A 21,356-nucleotide genomic window follows, 5' to 3' on the forward strand; every position below is an offset into this window, starting at 1 on the left:
CTGCTAGCGGCACACTGTTCCGCTGTCCTACTTCCCGGTTGAATACAATATGGTAGCCTTCAAATCTTCAAGTTCTTGTTGAGCCATCCCCATAAATAATCAAATTCTACCCAGTTTATACCATTAACGATTACTACACTACCACCTTACATTCATTAACCCTTATCCTCGAGTGGCCTTTGAGCCTTGATAAGTGGTTTCTCAAGTAAAAAAAAAAAAATAATAGTTAAATATAGCCTCAGTCTAGAAGGATTTCTTCACTGTCCGAGAACAGAACAGATACTACACTTTGTATTATTTTTTGCCAAAATAGAAGAATTCACACTTGGAACATACTGGATATTTGGAGGCGTGTGTTGAGAGAGAAAAAAAAAAAAATGTGGTAGTAGGAAGGCAGGATCGAACCCGTACCGCAAAGAAAAAGAATATGAAAAAAAAAAAAAACGTCTTAGCTGTTGCACCCATCGCCAAACCAGAAGTGGTGAAAGTTTAAATTAAGGCTAGTCAATCGAAACGAGGGGATGACCTTGGAAAATATCGGCGAAAAAAGCGACCCCTCCCTGTAGAAAACTGCCCAGTTGAGGATGAAGGAATTAATGTTTTTAGTCAATTTTTCGATATTTGTCATCTGAAGGGTCGCGCTTCCAAACAATAACCGATCTTGTGGAAATGCATCGCCTGTCAAAAGTTTTAGGCAGACATACAGACATACATACATTTAAACAGACAGGCGAGATTTATATTATAGAGTAGGCACAAGGTATAAATGGAGGTATTGTCGGTCATCTTCAGTGATAACAATGATAAAAATGATTATCCTACACTTCGCATGAATCATTTCAGTTACCACAATACCACATTTACTTTAGTGGGCCATCCAACTCAAAATATCCCTGAAATTTATTTCAAATTTTATTTTTTCACACACTAGCAGGCTGCCCAGCATTGCCCGCTCATAAAATACTCTTAAATATGATATTTTAATTTCTTCAGATTTTGTATTTATTATTATAGATCCAATCATCCATTGATTATTATACTGTACCCAATGCTAGAAGCGAAACCAAAGCATTTAGCTCTTCAGCATTCATTAGCCTCTTCGCTAAGTCCGTATACATATCAAAACTTAAAAAATATTTTTTTTTTTTATTGAAATTCATTGTTGAGATGAGTATTTATGTATTTATCGTGGACTGTTATCCTCATCTTTCTGTGATGTTGCTTCACAACGTTTCGGCCAACTATTTCTCTTGCCTTCGTCAGGTGGTAACCGCGACGGGATAGGAACTCCAAATCTCCTAACTGCATTCTCAGCAATTAATGTCATCCGTAGTTGTTGTATATATATGTTTTAAAATTTTGCCCCTTAGTTTTGGACGCTACTGTGTGTGTGTGTGTATATATATATATATATATATATGGTTTTAAAAAAAGTAATAGGCGGAAGTTTCTCGAGAGCTCTTTCGGCTATCATCTCGTCAGGAGAAAATCGATAGCAAACAAAATAATATTGTGTCGAAAAATAAAGAGTTCTAATGGGGAACTTATTAAATGTGTCAAAAGTACAGGGACACTAATTAAATTTATTTACGTTTAAAAACGATTAAAATATTGGCACAACGAGGGAGAAAAAAAAAGATGGCGGGAGAAAAAATTCAAAGTTCCCCAAAGAGAAATAATGCGTTTGATGTTTCTTTTTGCCGGCACAAAGAAGGTTGACGCACCGCAATAGAGACGGCCTCCAAAATCTTTAGATGGTTTTTGGAGTCCGCTCGGTGTAGCACCTCGAACCAATCTATTTTATATCTATCGGCACAGCACGGGTTGTCAACCAAATGCTGGCCAATAGCAGAGTCCAAGGCTGCAGAAGGAGGGAGACCACCAGACCCCATCCTCCCTTGTCTGATCTTCGATGGAACATGCTGGTTTATACGAGTCAAAAGGTGCAAGGATGTTCGCCCAACACCTTTGGACGATTTTTCTTGAACCAAAATCAAATAAAAATGATAATTTAAGGAATCGGTTTTGGCATCGGAAAATAGGCTCAAATTTTTCCGATTCTGATACTCCAAAAAGCTCAGATTTTCCGATTCCAATTACACCCAATCATCCCAACACTTGTAGAGACCATTCCGCATACAAGGTCACTCTTATATATATAACAGATATGAAGTGATTCGATAGTGCTCGATATGTGAATAGAGCTTAATAGTGTGTGACTATACAGATGGCAAGTAAGCTATATTGTGGCTTCCATCTGCATAGGGAAATTTACGAGGGAGTTTTTTGTTGGCTCTAAGGTGGAGTTGAGGCAAATCGCCAAGCAAGCTAGCTCCCATATTTTCTAAGCTCTACAACAAATGCCTTGCTGAATCCTACTTTTTTTTTTTTTTTTTTTTTTTACAAAGGCATCACCACATTATCAAGGCCAAGAGGCCACTCAAGGATAAGGGTTAAAGAGTGTACAGTAGAAATTGGTCAATATAGTAATCATTAGTAATGAAAATTTGGTAAATTTAATAACTTATATGGAACGGCTCATCAAGAACTTATTTACTTTAGACTTGAACACAACCATATTGTAGTCAGCCGGAAAGCAGGAAAACGGAAGACAATTCCACAGGCGTGCAGTTCTAAGAAAGAAGTTTTGTTCATGGAATCTACGTTTAGGTTTAGGCTCAGATAAAGAGTGGGGGAAATTATTGATAGTGTTTACAGCTAGACAAGTGTTTCTTGTGAAAGTTTGGCGAGGGGGGACCATAGATTGAAGCTCAGTTGAACACTTTCCATGAAAATAACGATACATCAGAGACAAACTCGCAACATCTCTTCTGTGAGATAGAGGTTGCAAGGAGGAGAAAAGGACATCTCCTACGAGGCTACGAAGTCTATTTTGAACTCTATCAAGGCAGGACAAGTCCTTTCTAGCAGCTCCTGCCCAGATGTGGCAACAGTATTCCATCCTTGGACGTACCTGGCTCTTATATAGATAGAGAATAGCATCAGCAGTGAGATATCTACTGGATCGATAGAAAGATCCCACCATTTTTCCAGCAGCCTTGGCAACAGATTTGATATACGTGTTCCATTTAAGATCAGGAGTAATGGTCAAGCCCAGAAGCTTGTCAAAACTTGAGGCCTCCTGAAGACGAAAGCCATTCATTTGAATTGATGACAAATGTGGATTAGAATGTTGATGATGTAAAGAGAGAAGCTTGGTTTTAGATGCATTAAAAGTAACCAGCCACTCCTTACCCCATTGTACTACGTGCTCAAGATCAGAGGAGAGAGAATTGGAGAGAACTTGCTCGTTTACTGTCTTAGATGTGGTACCATAAATGGTAGTGTCGTCAGCATAAATGTCTACAAATGATGTAAGGATATGATTTGGAAGATCATTAATGTAGATCAGGAACTTCCCTAATAGCTGGAAGATGGCCTCTGTGATACCAGTGTACAAGAATTCTAGCGAAAGGACTGACTGTCTCAATTATCGTCCCATCAGTCTCCTCCTCCTTCTCTTTATTAAAATCTTGGAGATTAATTAAGCAAGTACTTTTTCCACCACTTGCAAAAGCAAATCTTCTCTCCAGTAAACAGTACAGATTTAGGATTGGTTGGTTGTTTTTGTTTTACGGCATATCAACCCTTTTCCGGTTATTTAATGCCGAATCCAAAGATTTTGAAGAAAAAATTTTAATAGAATATATTTGTTGTTTTCAAGTCGGTTTCTATTTAACCCATAGTTGGAACCCTAACAGGTACTACCACTCCGGGTCAGAGTGGACCTGGGAGCAATGGTAATTAAAGGGTGGCTCCACACTCCCCAAAGCCCGCAAGCTGGGGCCTCACCACTGGATATATTTTAAGGTCATATCCAGGACCACAGATTTAGGAAGTGTCCTTTTTTTTTTTTTTTTTTTTTTTTTACACAGTGATCACCACTTATCAAGGCCCGGAAGCCACTCAGGGATAAGGGTTCTACTGCAGATATTTTAACAGTCATCTCTGAACGTATATACCATACACTGGAGAAGACGCGTGAAACCAGGACTAGCCCTTGATATATCCAAGGCCTTTGACAAAGTCTGGCATGAAGGGCTGCTAATAAAAATTAAATAATATGGTATAACTGGACTAAATACTAAATATAATTAGATCCTTCTTAGACAATAGGACCATCCAGGTTGTCATTGATGGACATTTATCCAAGCAACGTAACATTAATGCGGGAACGCCTCAGGGATTGATATTTGAACCACTATTATTCCTGATATTCATCAATGATCTCCCCGATGATATTGTGTCAGAGATGGGTATATTTGCTGATACAATGCTTTATAACATGCACAAGGGAAGAACGGACGTACACAAATCCAAGACAATGGCTGAATCGTTAGAAAATGACGCGCAGACTGCAGTGGAATGGAGCCGCAAATTAATAACATTTAATGTCGGTAAGACTAAGCTGCTCTCCTTTAACAATTACAAGAAGCCTCTTCAAGCACCGATATCCATGACAAATAACTCTACCTGAGAATTCTTTGTTCAAACTCCTTGACTTAACATTTACAGGAAATATGAACTGGAACAAATACATAGAGGACATTGCGAAGGCTGCTGCTGCAAAAAAAAAAAAAAGGTAGGTTCCCTCTATCGAGCTAGAAAACTACTCATACCTGAGCGTATCCTGTACCCCAACAAGGCTACCATTCACTCATGCATGGAGTATTGTTGCCACATCTGGGCGGGTGCATCTACCACTAGCCTCTCTCTCTTGGATAGGGTACAAAAAAATAGTTGTCAATCTGAATAGGTTCCACTTTGTCAACTAAGCTCCAAACCCTGTCCCATCGCCGCAATGTTGCATCACTGCGCCTGTTTTAAAAGTATTTTAATGGAATGTGTTCTGATGAACTCATTGCACTTGTACCCCTCGACATACATATCCGACAAACCCGCTTAGCAACAAAATCGCACCCCTTCACTGTTGAGGTGAAGTTTTCTCCTCTAATAGCTTCTTTTTTTTTTTTATACATGGGGCTCAGCACTTATCAAGGCCCAAAGGCCACTCAGGGATAAGGGTTAGTGCGTGTACAGTAATCAATGAGATAGTATTGTAGTCATCATTAGTATTGGGGATTTTAACAGAGTGTCTTACTTAAAGGGGCGGTTTGTCAGGAGTTTGTTTATGTTGGACTTGAAGACGTCCAGGTTGTAGTCAGGTGGGAAACAGGCAAGCGGCAGAGAGTTCCACTGGCGTGGATTTAGGCTTAGATAAAGAGTGGGGAAAATTATTGACAGTAGTTTTAGCCAGACGGGTGTTTCTCGTGAAAGATTGGCGAGGGGGGGACCAGAGATTGGAGCTCAGATGAGCACTTGCCATGGAAATAACGATAAAACAAAGGCAGGCTCGCAACGTCTCTTCTGTTGGAGAGAGTTTGCAGGGAAGAGAAAAGGGCATCCCCCACTAAGCCACGAAGTCTATTTTGTACTCTGTCAAGGCAGGATAGGTTGTTTTTAGCAGCTCCTGCCCCCATGTGGCAGCAGTACTCCATCCTTGGACGTACTTGGCTTTTATACAGATAGAGAATTGCATCAGTAGTGAGATATCTTCTGGAGCGGTAGAAGGATCCCACCATTTTCCCAGCGTCCCTGGCAACAGATTTCCCTAGAAAAGCTAGATTTTGGAATTCCCTTCCTGCTGCCTGCTTCCCAAACTGTACTGATATGCAGAAGTTCAAATGTAATGTAAACCAATATTTTAATCTTTCTTAGGCATCGTCCCAATTAGTAGCCCCTTATGTCCAAGTGGCAATGTGCCTGGTTTGAGGTAAACGTAAAAAAAAAAAAAAAAACGTTTCTGCCTTCTCAGTTGTCGTGCATGCAACCTTCGGGTTGTCGGATTATGGGGGAATTACTGATTGACCTTAATTCACTAATCTAAATCGAATGTAAATTCCATGAATAAAGCTTCTTTCCTAGAACTGCTCGCCTGTGAAATTCTGTTCCACTGGACTACTTTCCAGCTGACTACAACATGGTCGTCTTTAAGTCCCATGTAAACAAGTTCTTGTTAAGTCGGCCCCTATAAAATAATCAAATTATATCCAATTTCCGTCACTAACGATTACTATGCTGATGTCCTGGTGACCACCATACATCCGTTAATCCTTGTCCTCGAGTGGCCTTCGGGCATTGATAAGTGATGACTCGCTTGTTAAAAAAAAAAAAAAAAAAAAAAAAACAAGAAATGTCACCGTAACAAAATAAACAGGCGGACCTGAAGAATCTTGACCCCTCCCCCTTTCATTATTTTTTTTTTTGTCAATTTTTCCAGCGGATTATTATTGAATGGACACTAGTCTACCAGATTATTAAAAGAAAAATCAAGGTAAATTCTTACGTTCACCTCCATAATTTTCTTTAAAATGACACTTTTTTTTTTCAACTATGCTAAATACGAAAATCACATTTAAATTTTGCAGAGACAAGTAGTTATCGAGATATAAAGACCTGTATTATGCACTGTAATTTTCTGGCGGCCATGTTTTTACGCGATAAACAAGTCTACTTCTTTGCCGCGCGTGTGCACGTAAAATATGTCCGCCAGAGAATTACAGTGCATAATACAGTTCTTTATATCTTGATAACTACTTGTTTATGCAAAATTTAAATGAGATTTTCATATTCAGCATAGTCGGAAACCTATACAGGTCGTCATTTTTAAGAAAATTGTGAAGGTGAACCTGATGTAAAAAATTTACCAAAGTCAATATTTAAATGTTTGGGGGGGGGGGGGTTCAGTTTCTAACGCAACATTCTAGCAAATCGATCACCCATTTTAGAACCATTCGAGGTTTTTAGGCCAAATTTTGCGAATTTAGCTTTTTTTTTTTTTCTTTTTTTTTTTTTTTTTTAAGTAGTTTGTACTTTTTTTTTAATTTAGCGTTTTAAAAATAATCTTTAAAAAAACTAAACTGCTTTAAAAAAAAAAATAAAAATAAAAAAGAAAGAAAAAAAGCTAAATTCGTGAATGATTTCTAGAGCATTTTGGTTAGAAACTGAGCTGCTGAGCAGTGACTGAGCAGTGCTCAGTCTGAGCACCCCTTTAGACATTTAAAGTTATTTTTTTTACGACCTGCCCCAGCGTAAACATAAGCATTCCCACAACCACCCCATGTTAAGAACGGGGTAAATGTTTCGTTTAGGTCCACCTCCGCAATTTTCTTTAAAATGACATTTTTTTTTGTGGGGGGGGGGCATTGTCAATATCATAAAAGTGGATCATTCTCGAGGATGGGGGGGGAGTACTTGTTTTTTTTTTCCTTCGTGTAAAATTCTGATTGCTTAGGGCGCGCGCGCATGCGCGTAAAAAAATGGCCGCCAAAATTACCGTGCATAATGCATTTTTTTCTATCTTGATAACTACTTATCTCTGCAACATTTCAATGCGATTTTCGTATTCAGCATAGTCGAAAACCTATAAATGTCGTCATTTTAAAGAAAATTGTGGAGTTGGACCTAAACGAAACATTTACCAAGAACGGGTTTCGGAATAAACCCCCACCCAACCTCCGCATGTTAAGAACGGGTTTTGAGGTTGGGAGGTGTTTATCCTGAAAGCCGTTCTTAACATGGGGAGGTTGTTGTGTTTATAAATACGCTGGGGCAAGTCGTAAAGATTTACCCATTTAAATTTTGATTTTTTTTTTCGATTTTTTTAGGGGTACTCGTGTAGTAGTGGGCAGTGCATATATTGATCCGTGCTGCTGAAATAATAACATTATTTTAAAAAGCCATTCTTAACATGGGGAGGGGAGGGCGTTTTGTACCTATTCTATACTTTAACCTTACAATTGAAAAAAAAAAAAAAAAAAAAAAAAAACTTTAATTAAACTTGAAAATACGATTTAAAAAAAATAGCGCGGATCAGTAAGTGCATTAGCAAAAAAAAAAAATAGCGTGGATCAATAAGTGCACTAGCACAAAAATATTGAAAAACAAAAAATTTTAAAAGATAAAAATTATAAAAATAGAGATAGCTTCTTTAAGTCTGCTGACGGTACTTGTACAGTTTAATCAAGACATTAAAAAATGAAAATATCGAAAAAGGGTTATATTGTACGTATCTGTTATGGGACGAAGTTCTATAAAAAAAAAAAAAAATTTCACTTAATTTAATCAATTTTTTTTTTTTTTTTTTTTTTTTTTTTTTTTTTTTTTTACAGCGAAAAAACAATTTGTGAGGATACCGACTAAAAGGTTCGATGTTTAGGAAGAAAAGCTATTATTAAAGATGGTGAGGGAGTGTCGGCGTTTTACATGGAGTTATCCCCCTTTGGCGTGTTCAAAAAATTCCATAATGGCTGACTTCAACGCGCTCTCATAAAAAAGTGTTTTTCCGCTGTAAAAACAATAAATAAATACTCGATCAAATTAGGTGAAATAAATTTTTAAGAGATCTTCAGTCCAAAACGGATATGTACAATATAACATTTTTTTTTTTTCATATTTTTTTAATGTCTTAATTAAACTGTACAAGTACCGACAAATTTTTTAAAAAGGTACTTTTTTAGATTAGGTCCACGCCACCGCCACAATTTTCTTTTAAATTACGACTTTTAAAGGTTTTCGACTATGCTGAATACGGAAATCACATCGAAATTTTGCAGAAATAAGTAGTTATCGAGATAAGTTGTTTTATACATTGCATTCTTTTGCGGCCATCTTTGTTACGCGCGTACATTTGTTACGCGCGTACATTTGTTAATGACGCTCGCGCGTAAAAAAGATGGCCGCCAAAGAATACAATGCATAATACAACTTTTTATATCTCGATAACTACTTATTTCTGCAAAGTCTCAATGCGATTTCCGTATTCAGCATAGTCGAAAACCTATCCAAGTCGTCATTTAAAAGAAAATTGTGGCGGTGGACCTAATCTAAAAAAAAAAAAAAATACTCAATCAAATTAGGTGAAAAAAAATTTGGGTTTGTATTACTGTACACACAGATTCGAAAAAATTGTCAAAAAACAAATATATAACAAATAAATGTTATCAAAGGCAAGATAAGTTACTTTTCTGCCAAACTGGATATATTTTTTTCGTGTTTTTATTCAATGTAACATATTTATTCAGCTCGAAAAACATAGTGTTTACCGATGTATGTATTCAAAAATTCAAGATGGCGTCTCACACCCTCTTTAACACCGTAAGTTTGGAAAAAGGTGTTATAAATAAAAAACTATACAAAATACTATTAAAACCCGCCGAATATATGTCAACCTATGTCACGGTAACATATATTGAGTGAGTTTTTAACAGTATTTTATCCGGTTTTTTATTTATAACACCTTTTCCCAAACTTACGGTGTTAAAGAGAGAATAAGACGTCATCTTGAATTTTCGAATACATCGGTAAACACTGTATGTTTTTCGAGCTGAATAAACATGTTACATTGAATAAAAACACAAAAAATATATCCAGTTTGGTAGAAAAAGTAACTTATCTTGCCTTTGATAACATTTATTTGTTATATATTTGTTTTTTGAATCTATGTGTACAGTAATACAAACCCATATATATATATTTTTTTTTTTTCATTTGTTAATGTCTTGATTAAACTTTACAAGTGCCGAATATTTATTTATTTTTTTTTTTTTTAAAGATGAAAATTATAAAAAGAGATGATGGGGGGGGGGTTGTGGAGCAAGATTCTTCAGGTCTGCCGACAAAACGAAGTCTCTTACCTGTAGGCCAGGGACATGCATTCAAAAAGCTGGGTAAGCGATTCGTCGATGCTTATGGACTGCGATCGATCATCACCAAAATTGTAAGAGGTCGACGTCTCTTTGATGGCCTTTTCGAAGTCGAAACCTTTCGGTGTCCGACTGTCATTCTCCTCTTTCACGGCAATGTCGTCCTCGTAGTTCTTATCCTCGTGCACGTGGCTTAGCATGAAGTGCCCGCTGTGGATCGTTTTGTCATTCTTGGCGTTGTAGTAGTTGTAACGACGGCCGCCAATGATACCAGTGCTCTTGCCACTACCGGCAGGGCCAACAACAACACCGGCACTGTTAATATCAACAACACCAGCCCCCCCGAACAAAGATCTGGAGGTTTTGTTATCATCATAAACTCTGCCAGTTCGGCGAGGGTGGCCCCGGCTGGTCCCAGGTTGGGTACCGACAACCCCAATAAATCCAGACGGTGAAGGAGAAACGTTCTGTATGATTCCTGAAAAGGGGTTCGCGACTCCCAGGTTGGGTGTTGCCATTGTTGTTGTTAGAAATTCCTGAGGATTTGGGTTAATATTTAGCGTCATATTAACACTGTTGTTGTTGTTGTTGTTGTAATTTATATTTCCAGAGCTTGGGGTTATTTTCATATTATTGATGTTATTACGAGTCGTGTTATTATTATTATTGTTATTATTATTATTGTTGTTGTTGTTATAAAGATGTCGAGTTTCCAGCATATTTTTTCCTTTCGCTGGGAAGAGGTTACCTATTGCCATTTATTTGTTGCGGTTTTAAAATTAAGAGACGATTTAAGGACGTATCCGTCATATATATATATATGAATTGAATATATACATATATATATATATATATACGCATACACATAAAAATGAGGGTTGTTTTAAAATGATTCAAATTATATTTTCAAGTTCAAAAAATAGGTTCTTTGAGGGAGGGGGGTGTTGTTGGTATATAATATATATATATATATATATATATGTAGAAAAACAATTCCAGTGACGAAAAAAAAAATAAAATAACGCATATACACCTTCTGAAATTTAAGTAATTGTATTGTTTGTTTGTTTTATGTATATATATATATATATATATATATATATATATATATATATATATATATATATATATATTAGTATTGTTATAAAACCTTTTTTTTCTTTTTTCTTTTAAAGAGAACTATTTTTGCAATTTTTAGTTATTTCAGTGTGCGTGCGTGTATATATAATTATGTATATATATATATATATATATATATATATATAATATGATTTCGTGTTTTGTTTTTTTTTTTTATCTTTTTAGTTGGTTGCTTTTTAAAAGTAAAACCTCGTCCTCACTTGCCAAGATCTTGCCCTTGTTACCCCCCGAAGAAACGGCGAATCTCCCAGGATCGGCGTGCGCCTGGCTGAAACGGCTGGAAGGGCACCCACGGGTAATTTAGCAGGGATTTCGTGGCAGACCGACGGGCAGGACTGCATAAACAAGTCCGCCATCATTGCGTATGACGGCAGAAAGCTGGGAAAGTCGCAACGTAGAAGCAACCAATCACAGACGTCGACACAAAAGGGAACCTGTCTCAGCCGACGCTAGGCAGAGGGGGAGGTAACCATTGTGTGTGTGCGCAGACTGCACGTGAAAATCCGTTTCTACTTGGCCTTTTGGCCAAGATCAAAGTGTAGTATCTGTTCTTCAGATGCTGCACTTCCATTTCTCGTTCTCTTTCAGTGGAGGAGAAATCCTTCACGATTGAGACAATTTTTATTTTTGTACCTTTTCTCCACGTTAAAAAACGACCCTGGTGTCTAACTCTGTCCCGTGGGGAGGCATAGTAAATAGGTATATATAATATATATATATATATATATATATATATATATATATATATATATATATATATATATATATATATATATACAGAAAAATCTTTATGATGTACATACCCGTCAATACACAGGAATGTCATATTCCAAAAATACGTAAATTGATCATATAGTTCTATTTTAATTAAAAAAAAAATTTTTTAAACATATTCATAAACGATTTAAAGCGATTAATGTGAAATCGAAAGCATTACAAGGCTGATATCGCAAGTTTGAATTATTGTGGATTTATCTGTCCTTGTTTTTTTCTTTTTTTTATTTTTGGAGGGGGGTTTCAAGTTGGCGACGCGAGACGGTCTCATTTTGCTTACTCATAAAATTTGATTTTCTTAGTTAAAAAGTAAAACTACACAATCAGTTTACGTGATTTTTGGATTCTGTTTTGTCTTTTTATGGTTTTTTTTTTTATTAGGTTGAATACTAAATAAGAACCGAAAATTCATGTCAACGTATCAATATGTAAACATAAATAACCATAAAGAAACTGCAATTTTTTTACAAGGCCCGGAAGCCACTCGGGGATAAGGGTTAGTGCGTGTACAGTACATTAGTGTTGAAATTTGATGAAATGTCTTACTTCAGGGGGTGGTTAATCAGGAATTTGTTTATGTTGGACTTGAAGACATCCAGGTTGTAGTCAGGTGAGAAACAGGCAAACAGAACAGAGTTCCACAGGCGTGCACTTCTAAGAAATAAGTTTTGTTCATGGAATCTACGTTTTGGTTTTGGCACAGATAAAGAGTGGGGAAAATTTTTGACAGTGGTTTCAGCTAGACGGGTGTTTTTCGCGAAAGATTGGCGAGGGGGGGGACCAGAGATTGGAGCTCAGACAAGCACTTGCCATGGAAGTAACGATAAAACAAAGATAGGCTCGCAACGTCTCTCCTGTGGGAGAAGGTTGCAGGGAAGAGAAAAGGGCATCTCCCACCAAGCCATAAAGTCTATAAAAATATGGGACTCTGAAACATTCATTGATCATCATTTCATCCCGGTCAACATTGGGTCTCCCTGCTAGTATTATATATATATATATATATATATATATATATATATATATATATGTACATATATATATATCAAAAAAATAAAATGATACAAAATAAAATTAATATATCTATCTATCTATCTATACTCCTATAAATTCGTTTTTCTTTTTTAATATCGTTTCATTCTTTTTTCTTTCTTTTTTTCGTTATTTTTATATCCTTTCATTTATTTTTCTTTCTTTTTTCTTCGTTATTAATATCGTTTCATTCTTTTTTCTTTCTTTTTCCTTCGTTTTTTATATCGTTTCTTTTTTCTTTCTTTTTTTCTTCGCTTTTTGCACCGATATTTTCGAAAGTCATCCCCTCTTTTTGATTGTCTAACCTTAATTTAAACCTATGTCACTTCCGGTTTGGCAGTGGTCGTAACAGCAAAGACGTCACGATTTTCCCCGTTCTTTTCCTCCTTCACAGTATGGGTTCGAGCCTGCCTTCCTACTACCACTTTTTTTTTTTTATTGCTCAACATACACTGCCAAACACCCGAGCAACGCCGGGCTGAAATGCTAGTATTATATAAAATGTATTTTTTATGGAAAGTTACTTGATCTTGGATGTAGGGCTTTCTTTTTTTTTCTTTTTTCATATTAAAAACCCTTTTTTCCATTTATTGCATTTATTTGCTCCCCCACCAAAGCAAATTAGGCACAAGGCCGTTTTTAATATGGGGTAAAAACCAGCTCCCCTAAAAGTAGGCAAAAAGGGAGCACTCTGGTTACCAAAAATAATAATTGTCCCAGTATAGAGGGTTTCTCCTTCATTGACTGGTACAAATTATCTTAAGTGCAGCATCTGCAGAACAGATGGTGTTTATTTGCTCCCCCACCGAGCAAATTAGGCACAAGGCCGATTTTTAATGTGAGGAGTGAAGGGAGGGGGAAGGGAAAAAGGGGACCAGCTCCCGAGAGGTGGGAAATGGGAGCTGGTTAAAGGTCAGGCATGTGGGGTTGCCCCCACATCTGGTCTTTGCTAGTCATAGCTAGTCCTAGCTAGTCATAGCTTGCAGCATCTGCAGAACAGATACTACACTTTGATCCCGGCCCGAAGGCCAAGAACAACAGAAAAAAGGCAAGCCTCTTTTCTATTTATATAAAAATAAAATACAATTTTCTTATATATGGGTTTTGAAGAACAGCTACTACATTTTGAGATATTAAATTTTTTATTCACAGGAAGAAAAATACAATTGGGAAAATGAACAAAAATTTAGGCACAAGGCCAACTCAAAAAGAAGGGGTGGGGTATGATGAGATTGGTTGATCCATCTCGTCTCTGTTGTAAATTTTAAATGATTTTTCTCTCGGCCAGCATCTTTTATCATGGTTACCCCTTTAAATTTGTATTTATGTGTGTGTGGTGGGAGAGGGAGGGTGTTCCTACTCAAACACAATTTTTAAAACATTTTTTATTTATATCAAAAAATACAAAAAAGATAACAATATTAATAAAATTTCATTTGTGTCGAGGGACTTGGGGGAAAAAAAAATCCCGGTTAGTAAGGCCCTCCCAACCCTATCTGAAATGCTAGACCACCCGTTTCAGTCTGGTTTGTAAAGAAACCAGGTTTTTGTAGGCAACCTCTAAATGGAGACGGGAAGGGGTTGTGTCCTAAGTCGGGGAAAAAAGAAAAAAAATTGGCGGGGGGGGGGGTAGTGTTTAATTTGATTTCCTCAAAGCTGGGTTGAATTTGGGGGGGGAAGGGGAACAAAAGAAAAGAAAAATTGTTTTTTTTGGAGGTTGGGGGTCTTGGAGGCTTTCTAATAAGGGAAACAAGATTTATTCGGCTGGCTGAGAAGCTGAAGGAAGTAGAATTGGAAAGGAGCGGGGGTCCAACAGAAATCCCAGAACCGCGCGCTCCACACCTAGGCAGGGAACACGTATTCAAATTTGGTCCCTCTTCGTGCACACAGACTTGCTAACTGTATCCATCTTCTTTCAAAAGCCACGCAATGCAGCCTTCTTCTGTCATATCTGATCTTTACCCGTAGTTGGTGTTTAAAGAAAGTGATCAGATCCTGATCAGAAAAAGGCAGCACCCCACGGCCATCTTGCAGTCTTGACATCCAAATCACCATTCTCGCCACGGCCAGGATCGTGATGTAGACCATTTGTCTCTCCTGGTCCCACGGCGGCCTCATGTTGTCCACTACGTTGGATACAGTAATATAAGTAAAATAAGGTAAGTACTGGCGGAGGTCACGGCAATCGAAAAATGCGTGATCAGTTGTTTCTGCGGCCATCGTCCTGCAACGGGGACAGGCCGGCGACTCCAAGAAACCAGAACTGCATTGTATATGTTGAGGGGAAGCGCGTTTCGGGCCAATTGCCAGGTCAGAGAGAACTTCGAATTGTTCAGATGACTCGAACCTGGCACCCATCTCCATGCGGAGCGGATCTCACTCTGCTACCAACCCAAACGTGTGCATAGCGAGTCATCGGCAGCCCCCCTCACTAGATCTCTGTGGAGTTCCCTACGGGTAGCAGTCACAAGGGTGCTGGACCCTGGTAGTCATTTTAGCGCGGCTCAGCACTCTTTCATGTAGGCTGAATCTCCCCGCGGCCTGCGACGACTCTCGATAGCGGGGTCGAGAATGAGGTTGGGAAAGGTGGCAGTGATCGCAGGGTGCCACGTTTGATCGTCTTGAAGGTAGTGGCTAAGGAAGGACAGCCTCTCGGCGCCTCGATGACACCTCAACTCCGGCATTCCCAAACCTCCCTCACACAGACGTTGAATACAGACCTTTCTGCTCACTCAGTGTCTTCCTCTGTCCCAAAGAAGCGAGGACAAGAGTTCGACAAAAGCTGTTAGGTGTTGTGCAGGCAGGGGAAGCATGGCCAGTTGGTAAAGGATGAGAGGAAAGATGTAAGTGGTGCACGCCTCAGCTCTACCTTTTAAGGAAAGTTTCCTTGGAACCACGTGTTGACCGCAGCTGCCACCTTTGACCGTACCTCTGACCAATTCTTATCAAGCTGAAGACCCGGTCCGAACCACACGCCGAGGATCTGAACCGGGCCATCCGTCCAGCTGAAGGGCGCCGGGAAGTTTGCGTTTCCACTCCAGGCGCCCAACCACAGCAAGTCGGTTTATCTTGGCCCCCCTCCCCCGTGATTCTTTTGTACTGTGCAAGCGCCTCCGACACAATCTCGATGTCTCTGAAGCCTGACACAAAGACCGTGACATCATCGGCGAACGCGGATACCTTGGCAGCTGAGCCACCAGGCAGAGCCATTCCGCGCAGGGCCGAATTTGCCTCCCCACATCTCAGCTTGCGGAACAGAGGCTCTAAGGCCAGGACATAAAGCAGGTGCGACAGCGGACAACCCTGACAAACCGACTGAAAGATAACAAAGGGTTTCGAGCGCTTTCCGTTGACTTGCACAACAGCCGTGGGCTGTCAATACATCACGGAGATCCACTTGCAGAAGTCCAGTTTAAAACCGGCGGCCTCTATGACAGATGGTCGACCCTATCGAACGCTTTGGACTGATCTAAGTTGATCAGCGCGGGCTCCGTGTTGTCATCTATTCCCCCCTCTAGGATCGTGCGGATCAGGTGCAAGTTGTTCTGAATCGATCTCCCCTTCACAGATAAGTTCTGGTCAGGTTCAACTAACTCTTCGATAATAACCTGCAGTCGATTCGACAGGACCTTGGCCCTCGCAACTAGCCGCTCTAGCCGCATCAAGACGGGGAGAGTCGGCCAAAGAGTCACTATACTCAAGGACCGGAAGATTGGGCTGCTGCGTAAAACACTCCTTGAAATGTTCTCGAAACTCCTCACAGATTTCCCGAGTCCATTCAAGGGTACGTCCATCCGGATGTCTAACTTTTGCAATGTATTTGTCCGAGCCACGCCTAGAAATCTCACAACGCGCAATAGCGTCAGAGATGACTGTTTCGTTGCCTATCTTTCTAAGCCTAGCTCTGACTACTTGACCTTCGTAGCGCTTGCTAGTCTGGCGCAGAAGGTCCTGCCTAGCTAGTTCCTGACTAACCTTATCACCCCCCCCCCGTAGCCCCGGCTAATTTCTGCTCTAGCTTCTTCTTCGTTTTGGCCTTATCTAGTGCGAGGTGCTGGGCATACTTGATGGAGAAGGTTCTAATTTTGGCTTTTAGACCTAACCAGCACTTACTCCCAGTAACCGCCCCCACTAGTGCCTTTTTAATTAATTCTCTTAACTGGTTTCGGAACTCTTGTATCTCCAGAAGGGAGGTGTTTAACTTCCAGTACCTCGCTAACTTAGGCCTATTTCCTAGATCCAGCCAGGCCATAACTAGTTTATGGTCTGACTGGCCTAACCAAGTGAACATGGGGCAAGATAGGAATTCTAGGTATTCGGATAGGAGGGAATGCTATTGGTCCACGTCCACATCTCCCGCCCTGGATGCTCGACCCGAAACCTGTCGACCAGACCGCATCTAGCCATCAGGTCAGCCTCCTACTTTATCTAAATCTTGGTCTAAGATGGCATTCCAATCCTCCATAAGCACTACCCGCTTCCGAAAATCTACAAACGTGTCAAGTTGACCTAAGAATGAGAACCTCTCGCCAGCGGTGCTGGGCGCATGAACCGCAACTACCCGAAACACAGAATCTTTTAGGGCAACATCGACCACGACCAGCCTGCCAATCGTATCTCTATGAACAACTTTGACTGTCGCGGACAGAGTTCGTTTCACTAGCAAGGAGACTCCCTTTTCCCACGGGCTGCCATATGCCGAGAAAACTTCGAAATCCTGGTTCAGCACCTGACAGTTCACAGGAGAAATGAAATGCGTCTCCTGGATTGCAGCAACATCCACTCCCAGGGACAAGAGGTCGTGCCAGAGGCGAGCCGCCCGGCCTGGTGATCTCAAGCCCCTCGCATTCAAACTGGCCAAATTTAAAGACATGGTATCTACCTTAGGGTGTGTCGCACTTGGCTCTGAAGTCGGTCGGCGTAAGGATGCCGACATTGTACGCAACGCTCAAGGAGGTCAGGTTTTTCAGGTCCTGGCCTTCTCTCACAATGCTGCCAACGTCTAGGGGAAAGGTCAATTTTAGGACCCTGTAGAGAGACGGATGGACCCACACTGGGACCCTTCCTTTGCATTGTTTTGACAGTTTGTCTAGAGAAGAGTCGCTTTTTTTTAAACAGTTCCATTTCCAGAGAGGCCCCTTCCGCTGCTTCCAGAAGTGACCACAAGTTGCTCTTGCAAACCTCTGGAGTTCTAACGAAAGTTATTAGGAGCGGTGCGTCCTGGAAATTTGAGGGGATGTTAACGTCATTTCCCTCTATCTGTTGGCAATCCAGCAGTGGCTTTAAAGTCTTCCTCTGACGATGTAAGAGGGCCGTTGCCACCGTCAGAGGGTCAATTCGACACAGTTCTTGTGTTTTAGTCGGTCCTCGAGAGGCAGAGCTCTCCCAGGTTCATTTGTTTCTTTTTCTCTTTGGGGTGGTGGTTCAGTTTGCATTCGTGTGGGGGTGGGTGTTGGTGCAGTGTCAGATGTTGGTGTGGTGTACGGTGTTAGTGTGGTGGGTGTGGTGTGTGTGGTGTCTGGTGTTAGTGCTGTGTTGGTTGTTGGTGTGATGGTGCGGTGTTTGGTGTTGGTGCGGTGTCTGGTTTGGGGGTGGGGGTGGGTTTTGTTGTTGTTGCTGTTTGGGATGGTGTATGTTCACAGGGGTTGGGGGCCACCTTTTCTTCCCCTTCCATCTTTTTAATTTTGTTTTTCTTTCTCTTTTGTTCCTCGAATAGACCGGGGAGTGGGGGAGTTTGTTTTCCCTCCCTCTCGCTGGCAGACTCATCTTCTGAGGAGCAGTTCTTCCTTCTTTTGGTCCCCAATTCAGTTCGTCCGAGGTCCAGTCGTTGTTCCTGGGCTGGTTTGTTCGGCTCCTCTTGCTGTTGTTGATGATGCTTTTCCTTATGTTGTTGCTTCTGCTGCAGTTGCTGCTGCTGCTTGGGTTGTGACGTCTTTGGCTGTGGCAGTTGCTGGACAATGTGTTCTGGTCACTTGTCCGGAATTGGCTGCAGCAGCCATTGTTGTTGCTGCGGCGCTTGTTTTTCGTCCGCTTGCTGATTGGAATTGGGTGACTTTGTTTTCAGTTTTTGAGTCACTGTGACCCATCCAATGCTGGGGGATGGGTCCACTGGCTTGGTTGTCGTCTCTGGGGCACAAGGCTTGTCGGCAGCTGTAGGGGTTTTGGTCAGATTTCTTTTTGGGCAATCCTTGGTCATGTGTCTCTTCTCCTGACAGTGCCAGCAGTGCGGTCTCCGTCCCTCTGCTATGACGGACATTGTTCCCTCCTCTCACCTCAGTGTCGCTGGTATTTGGTTGAAGCCAGCTTTGTCGAGGCGCATCTGGAGTCTGTAGTCCCCAGTCAGTATGTCCCTCTTCTTGCTTGTTGGGGCCACGGACACCACGTCCCCGTTAAGGCTGAAGACCGCTCCTAGTTGTTTTGCTCCCAGGAGACAGGGGACGTTCAATACGGCGACATTGATGACCGTTTGACTAAGGTATTCTGGCTGGAGTTTGATGTTTTTCCAGCACAGATTTGTCCTATTGGCTGTCTTTTCGCCCTCTCTTTGGTTTGGGAGCAGGATGTCCCACATTGCGTAGCTCCTCCTGCATATGTATTTGGCTGGGATCTTCAGATCCAGGAGGAGGTCCACCATGCTGTCCTTGTCTACTCCTGTGAGGCCTCTTTTCTTTGTGTCCGAAGTGATGAAGGACACTATCCTCTTCTTAAGGTCCTCTGCGGTGCCTGGAAGGGGTTTTATTACGTTCCCTTCCATGAGGTCCTTGTAAGTGGACTCGAAGAGGTCCCGGTATTCCTGAGGGGACATTTGAGTTTGTAGGTTAAACCCCATTCGGTGTCTTCATTACTGGCAATGCAGGTCCAGGACAATGTCGTCTGGCTTGGGTGTTGCTGTTGCTGCTTCTGCTGATCGGGGTTTGGTGGTTTGCCCGGTGGGATGAGAGCCGGCTAATCGGTGTTGAATGTTGCCAATCTGCTGGTCCCTGCCTCCTGGGTCTCTTTCTTTTTCTTCCTGGGAGGGGATTGTTGGCTCCTGGGTGACACCTGTTGTGCTCCACCACTTATGGGGGTTGCCTCTGCTCCAGTGTTTGTTGCCAGGCTTTTGTTGCTGGGTATCTCCCTTTCTGGAGGGGTGGCTGGTTGAGGCTTGGTCTCTTGGGGAGCGTTTAAGCAGGCTGGATCTTTGGTCACCCCGCCAAGGATCTTTAAAGACGCTATCACTTCATTGATTAGCGCTTTAGTCCTTCTAGCTACTCAATCCTCATCATTTTCCCCTTTTTTCGTGAGTGGGTCGTCCTCTTGGGGAGTTGGAGTGCTACATTTGGGTGATGGTGTGGTGGACTGAGGAGCCGGGGGTTCCATCGGCTGTGGTCCACCCGCGACATCCATTGTCTCCTCGTCCCTTGATTTCTTCTCCGCATCTGCTGGGCATTTGCCCTCGTGGGGAGCAGGAGTGGAGAGGTTCTCTTTGGCCAACGAGGATTGAGGAGCAAGAGGTGCCACCGAGTATTGTTCACCTGAAACGTGCCTCGTTCCCTCGTCCGCCATTACATTTGCTCCCTCGGTCGAGGAGTGGCCCTCTTGGGGAGCAGGGTCCAAGCTTGGTTGTTCACCAGTTGGTTGCTTCTCCAGGGTCGCCACGGGCTGCGGCCCTACCCTGGCTTTCTCCTCTTCTTCTGAGTTTCTGGGAGTTGCTCCCTCTATCGGGGAGCTTTCTAGGGGAGCAATGTGGTGTATCTGGGGTGGTATGTCCTCTCTGCCTGGCATCGTGGAGTGGTTTCACTGGCCGCTGACGCGGACCAAAATGTAGCGGGGAGAAAAGAAAAAATAGGGGAAATGGGGGGGAGCGGGGTCAGAAGAGAACAGAGGTTTGACCTCCCCTTGCGGGGCGTCGGGTTAGCAGCTCGAATCCCCCGTGAGGAAGATGCTAGCGGGTCAAAGTGCAGCGACGCAATTAAGTGCTAGCGGGTCAGAGTGCAGCGTCGCAATTAAGTGAGAGAGGGGATAGACATCTCTGCCCAGAGAGAGGAGCAGAAACGAAACACCTGCCCCACCTACGTCACCCTACCCACAAACAACCCCAAGGAAGCGAGAAAGTAAACGCGGTCTGCTCAATCCACTGGGAGAGCAATGAAGGAAGACAAAGTTTTGGGCCTGGCAGGTCAGCGTGCTGCTCAGGCAATTAAGAGAGGAGAGAATAAACCATTTCAACCTCAGAGGAGAGGAGGAAACAAAGTACCCAACAAATTAAAGCTACCAAAGAAAGTGTTGTCGGTTCCGGAAACAGCAAACTCCCAAAGAAGGGATTGGTTTTGAGTCCAGACTACCACACGATGGCGTCGGTCCTTGGGGGAGCAAAGAGAGTCCTAACTCCCCAAAAAAGGGGATCGGTCCCACTGACAAAAGTTAGTGTGACACGAAAGTGACAAAAGTGACACCTTGAACTTAACCCGGGGGGTGGGTCAAGTGGCGGAGCTCTTTCAAAAAAAATCAAAAATGAGGTAATTGGGAGAACAGGTATTTATTTGCTCCCCCACCGAGCAAATTAGGCACAAGGCCGATTTTTAATGTGAGGAGTGAAGGGGAAATGGGGACCAAGTCCCCGGGGAGTAGGGGAACTGGATAGTGACAATTGGTATGAAGGGTTGC

At 41.7% G+C, this 21,356-nt stretch overlaps 1 protein-coding gene and 1 pseudogene across 1 annotated transcript in view; one reads left to right on the forward strand and one right to left on the reverse strand.

Annotated features, from left to right (window-relative positions):
* LOC145270958 (MLX-interacting protein-like) overlaps positions 1 to 10,629 on the reverse strand; it is a 385,763-nt gene extending 375,134 nt beyond the window's left edge. Inside the window, exon 1 of the mRNA XM_080126503.1 lies at positions 9,756 to 10,629. Coding sequence (XP_079982629.1) covers positions 9,756 to 10,522 — 767 coding nt within the window. The 5' untranslated portion in view covers positions 10,523 to 10,629. The remainder of the gene's footprint in view (positions 1 to 9,755) is intronic.
* Positions 10,630 to 11,406: 777 nt separating this feature from the next.
* On the forward strand, positions 11,407 to 11,542 carry LOC145271874 (U2 spliceosomal RNA; annotated as a pseudogene).
* The last annotated feature ends 9,814 nt before the right edge of the window (positions 11,543 to 21,356 follow it).

The sequence above is a fragment of the Euprymna scolopes genome, chromosome 46 (genome assembly GCF_053919585.1).
Source record: "Euprymna scolopes isolate OS-2025 chromosome 46, ASM5391958v1, whole genome shotgun sequence".
Classification (NCBI taxonomy): domain Eukaryota; kingdom Metazoa; phylum Mollusca; class Cephalopoda; order Sepiida; family Sepiolidae; genus Euprymna; species Euprymna scolopes.